Raw genomic sequence first — 6,000 nt, forward strand, 5'->3', positions numbered from 1 at the left:
ATTGTATAATTCTTAATAATGTTCTTACTTTTTCAGTTATTAGTTTGAATCAGGTGTGCTGGTTTGACTGTTTTCTTATTGTTGTCATTCATTCAAAGTTGTGTTTCCTGGTCTGACTCAGATTTCGAGAAAGGACTAACAAGTTTATTTGCTGTCCTAAAAGAGAGAGTATCACTCACATCCTGTCACACAAGTCACGACAAATCACTCCTGACATATTTTTATTGAAAATTCCACACTGAGCATTCATATTTTCTTAACGACTGCTGTACATTGTGGATTGAAACATCAGGTCTATCAAGTTCTCTTTGTTCTGTCTCTATTCCATTGCCTTTGCATCATAATTAAATACAGCGTTCATTCTTCTAGGTATTCTTCTTCTACTTTTGACATCTGCAGACATGCCAAAAGGCTGCACCTGCATTAGTGACACTTCATGCCCAGAAATATCCGTTTCAGCCCTGTACAATTAAAATTGTTTGTTTTCCAGGTCATGTCGCTTGGCCAGAGGCGAGATGAGATGCACCATTCGTCCGGTATGGTGTCCGGGCATCTTGCCGCCCAGCACGGCCTCGCCTCCAACTTCTCCACCGGCATGGACGAGACCGACGACTACATGGACTACATGGGGGGAGGGGGTAGCCCCTTGGGCCTCTCCTCCGAGTCCTCCAACCAGGACCGAAGCTGCACCAGCACCCCTGTGGGCATCGACAGCTCTCCGGCAGGTGAGATAGTGCGAAAGAGACCCGACGGGTCAGCATGTGGATCTTTAATATAGTTTGCTGTAAAGGTGAATAGTGCAATAAAGGTTTTTCCACTCCTACATTCCGCAATGAACGTCAGGCTTCACTCAATCCAAAATCACCTAGCTCACCCAGAAAGGCAGCAACGTGTCATCTCACACATCCTTCAATCATGTGTTTCATGATTCAGTACTTTGACTTCCAGTCACAGACACATTAGTCAGAATATATGAGGTTGATGACAATGCTCTATTCTTATGTTGAGTCGTGGACAAGACACTTCGCAGTTTGCCTGGTCATCCTCATAAAACCTCCATTTTGTACATCAGTGGTTTGAGTTATTGCACTGTACGTAGCTTATTACATTTTCCTTTGGCCAGAGATCACCCCTGTGGCTTTATGTCTACTTTAGCACTTTTAGTGGGTTGAATTGTGGGAGAAAGGGAAGGAAATGAGAAACAGCCTCTTTTTGCCTCAAACTTGCGGAATAAATTGATGCTCCTCTATTTTTTTATTTTTTATTATTATTATTTTTATTTTTTAATTATCTGAATCTAAGCCTGTCTTGTGATTTTCACCTTTCTTCACATGTTGCCAGTATTATCCACTACTCTCATCATTGTTGTTTTGGCTGGTGATTGGGGTTCTTGTCTTGAATGGGCCTCATTTTGTATCATTCTCTTATCTTTTATCTTTCCCTTTTTACCTCCCATCCCTGTGTGTATGTGTGTGTGTGTGTGTGTGTGTGTGTGTGTGTGTGTGTGTGTGTGTGTGTGTGTGTGTGTGTGTGTGTGTGTGTGTGTGTGTGTGTGTGTGTGTGTGTGTGTGTGTGTGTGTGTGTGTGTGTGTGTGTGTGCGTGTGTGTGTGTCCGTGTGCGTGTGGGCACTTGTGTGTGTGCATTGTGGACTCTGTTTGTGTGTGTGTGTGTGTGTGTGTGTGTGTGTGTGTGTGTGTGTGTGTGTGTGTGTGTGTGTGTGTGTGTGTGTGTGTGTGTGTGTGTGTGTGTTTCCCCCTCCCTCCTGCCTGTCCTTCACCCTTTCTGGTCAACCTGTCTCTCCAGGACAAGGCTGCCCCGCCACCACTTCTGCTCCTACCACCCCTGCTGACACTAGCGCAACCCAAAACGCACCTCCTTCTTCCTCTCCTCCAGCCCACCCCCTTCCCTATCATCATCATCCTCCTCCACCACCACCACCTCTCTCCGCTCCTCAGCCTGGCCTCCAGTCCCAAACTCCATCCCTCTCTCCCGCTCTCCTCCGACCTCCTCTCTCCTCACTCCCATACCTCCTCTCTCCATCCTGTCTGTCATACTCTCTGCTCAGCGCCTCTCTGGGAGCCACTCGGAGTGTTGTCATGCCAACCAACACACCAGCTTTCAGCCCCATCATTGCCACACCGTCTCCGGTTAAAAATGACGTCCCTATAGTGCAGGATGCTGCAGGTACTTATCCCCGGCGCAAACCAACACTGCAGCTGTCACTCTCAATTATTGAGTCCTGTGCAGCATTTAACTGTGTGATTCAGCCTTTCTCTTCAGTATTTCTGTGAATAAAATGTATTAAAAAAAAAAACAAAAAAAAAAAAAAACGGCCCTCCCAGCATGCCAAAACATTTATGTTGAAGTGATGATGTGTGCATGCCTCCAGTGTGGGTAAAGTAACAGAACATTGGTACAAGTAATTGACTTGTACCTTTGTGTGTACTTTCACTTTTAATATTATTAGGATTTAGAGATGGAGCAGTAAATTTGGCACCTGCTCTATGAAGCCCGATCCTTGTTTAGTCTCCATTAACAAGGCTGCATCAGCAGCCTCTTATTTTAATCACGCCTCAAGTTTTATCGAGGCCCACTGCTTCCTGTCTTGCAGAACAGGGATCACATCATTAGCAGTGACCCCAGGGTGTTGCAAAAGGTGGGTGCCCCTCGTAAAACAACATGGAGATAAGAGGGTTGGTTAAGACTCACAGCTCCGCCTCTGTTTGGAGGCTGGAGGCACCCTGTAAAAGTGCCATGTCCCACAGTCAATCTATCATCCCCCCCCCCCCCTCTTTTAATCATTCTGGGAATTAGGAATAAAAACTTGTGGCTCTCTGTGCTTACTCAGCTGTGATCCACTTCTGGCTGAGTATGGTTGGATGTTAGACTTTTATCCAGGACAGTCATTTGCTTGCAGTTTGTGGGTTTTACTTTGTGATCCAGCTGATAAATATTTAATAAGTGCACTTCTTTTCTTTTAGGCAACACAATCTCCATTCCCACGGCCACCGGTGCAAAGAAGCGCTTTTGGATCATCGAGGACATGTCACCGTTTGGCAAGCGGCGCAAGACGGCGTCGTCTCGAAAGATGCTGGACGAGGGGATGATGCTGGAGGGCTTCCGGCGCTACGACCTCTACGAGAATTGCAAGGACTCCAGCTGCCAGTTTTCCCTGAAGGTCACCCACTACCACTGCACCCGGGAGAACTGCGGCTACAAGTTCTGCGGCCGAACCCACATGTACAAGCATGCGCAGCACCACGACCGCGTGGACAACCTGGTCCTGGATGACTTCAAGCGCTTCAAATCCTCGCTCAGCTGCAACTTCCCTGACTGCCAGTTCTCAGGCAACAGCACCCACTTCCACTGTCTGCGCTGCGGCTTCCGCTGCACCGACAGCACCAAGGTGACGGCCCACCGCAAGCACCACGGCAAGCAAGATGTGATCAGTGCGGCCGGGTTCTGTCAGTTCAGCTCCAGCGTCGACTGCGAGGTCCCTGACTGCAAATATAAGCTCAAGTGCTCGCACTTCCACTGCACCTTCCCCGAGTGCAAACACACGGTGGTAGGCATGTCCCAGATGGACTCCCACAAGAGAAAGCACGAGAAGCAGGAACGGGGGGAGCTGCCATCCGTGTCACCGAAACAGGACAACGCACACCTCCTGGGAGGCAGCGTGGCGGCGGTTCCACCGTCCTCCATGGGTCTTTCCACTTCTTCTCACGGGGGCCTCCACAGCTTGTCCCACATCAGCAGCAGCGCCTCCGCCATGCTCTACCAAACAGCCGCCATCACTTCTGACTATAACCACTCGTACCCGCCGTCCTCCATCAGCCTGGACGGCTCCCTCAATCTGGGCACCGACACCAGCAGCTCCCTGTTCTTCCTGAAGAACGCCGCCGGCCTTGGCCTCAGCGACTCGCTGGACCTCAGCAAGAAGATGTACCACGACGCCGCCCGGCCGGGCCGCAACAGCCCCATCGCCCCGTTGGGTCTGCCGGCCGCTCAGGACGACACCACGGGAACGTCCGGGGAGGCCGAAGACGACATGTCGCCGGAGGAGGAGGCGCATGTGGAGGAGGAGGACGAGGAGGAAGAGGATGAGGAAGAGGAGCCCGAGGACGATATGAACTCTGACTCGAACGACGATTCGACGGCGGAGCCCGACGGCGAGAAGGACAATGGCGAGAGCTTTGATGCTTCCGTTAACCACACTGATACTTCCCAACTGGAAAAACAAGACGCTGACCCGTGAAAAATTAAGAAACATGAACAAAAACAATGAAAAAACAGAGACTGTAGGAACTGCAGAAAATCCTGTGTACTATGAATTAACAAAAATGAAAGTGGCCTCATTTATCATGTCCAGAGACTTCAGATGACAACAGAAAAAAAACAACAGCGTGGAGAAAATGACGGCCCGAAATGATTTATTATGATGTTTACAAGATGACCAACATTATTAATTCAATTATGCATTAAAAAATATGAACGAAGACACACAGAGTTAGGCCCTGTTTTACACGTAAGGGCAGCAATGTAAAGCATTTTATTACTACACATCAGTCTTTTCGTGTGCGTGCATGTTTGACTTTAATTTATTTTTATTTTATTTTTTTTTCCACTTTTTTGTGTGTGAAAAAAAAAAAACACGTTGGAAAAACAAAAACAAATCTCTCTATATAACTATATATGTAAGTGCGTGTGTGTGTGGGTGTGTGTGCGTGAGAGAGACAATATTCAAAAGAAAATTGGCACAGGCGAAATGCAGGGCCGTGGAAACAGAGAAGAAAAGGGACACGAATCACTTAAGAGGGGATGTCTTTCAAACCTATGATGATTTTTTTCTGTATTATTATTATTATTATTATTGATTAATTATCAATATGAGACACTGAGAGAAAGGGGCTACACTCTGCTTGTTCCCGCTCTCAGTGACACGTGGTGTTGACCAGTAACTGTCGGGTCAGTCTCAGCTGCATTTGGGCGTCCAGCCGCCCGCCTCCACAGTTTTCTCTGACATTCTGTTAAAAAAAAAAGAGAGAGAGAGAGAAAAAAATGGGAAAAAAAAAAAAAACTCTTCAACTAAGCACCAAAACCAAGCTAAGACAGCCCTCCTGCCCACGCCTCTGTGGAGGGACGGAGTTCGTGCGTTGATAGTGCACTTTGATAATAGCTGACCATGACGTTTCGGGCGAGGATAGAAAAAAAAAACGATTAAAAAAAACTATTTTTGTTACCGTTTGCATCTTTGCATAAAATTGTTGGGTTTTTTTTGTTTTGTTTTGTTAACTCAGAAGCATATCGATCTGTAATCGGCTGGGGTTGGGGTGGGGTGGGGGTGATTAACGAAATCGTAGTGGGGTTGGATGAGTTGACGTGGGGAAGGGGGAGGTGGAAAATGATGAGTGTGTCAGGGAGGGGCGAGGGTGGGTGGGCGAGGGGGTGGGTGCGGGGGGCCGTGGAGGGAGCGCCGGCGGGGTGTGTTTCATGTCGAAAAATGTACAGACCGATAAAAATGTCCCTGCGGCATTTTGTTTTCCATTCACTATGGCTGTGGTTGAGCTCCTGTTGTAACGGTTTTTATTTAATATTTATGTGACCTTCCAATGAGAACATTTTTAGGGTGTTTTTGCACTTTTTAGGTTCATTTTTACCGTCTGAGAAGAAAAAGAAAAGAGAAAAAAACAAGAAAATAAAACAAAAAGAATGCGATATATCTTTTAACAGGGAATTTGCTTTAACGATATGTTTTAGTTCACTTTTGCTTTGATGCACAAATAGATGTTAGTGTGACTAAGAACTGTTGTTCTGTGGTTTATTTAAAGACTGGTTTTTATTTTTTTTATTTTTTTTTTTGCTTCTGTGATTGGACGGGTAGAGAAACGGAGAAAAACAAAAAAGCAAACACGGGGCGCCACAAAAACCACCGCTCCAGAATAAGAAACACTAATATGGACTGTGATATTAAATTAATTCCTAAGACGTTCATAGCTCAC

The 6,000-nt window shown here is 46.7% G+C and overlaps 1 protein-coding gene across 5 annotated transcripts in view; it reads left to right on the forward strand.

Moving 5' to 3' along the window:
• casz1 (castor zinc finger 1) overlaps positions 1-5,315 on the forward strand; it is a 166,284-nt gene extending 160,969 nt beyond the window's left edge. For 4 of the 5 annotated variants that reach the window (XM_080496761.1, XM_080496760.1, XM_080496759.1 and 1 more), the window contains 3 exons: positions 491-725; positions 1,805-2,185; positions 2,983-5,315. In XM_080496761.1, the coding sequence (XP_080352887.1) occupies positions 491-725; positions 1,805-2,185; positions 2,983-4,256 (1,890 nt within the window). In that variant the 3' untranslated portion in view covers positions 4,257-5,315. The remainder of the gene's footprint in view (positions 1-490; positions 726-1,804; positions 2,186-2,982) is intronic. The other variant, XM_080496763.1, reaches the window with a different exon arrangement.
• Positions 5,316-6,000: the final 685 nt, after the last annotated feature.

Source organism: Blennius ocellaris (assembly GCF_963422515.1).
Source record: "Blennius ocellaris genome assembly, chromosome: 5".
Taxonomy (NCBI): Eukaryota; Metazoa; Chordata; class Actinopteri; order Blenniiformes; family Blenniidae; genus Blennius; species Blennius ocellaris.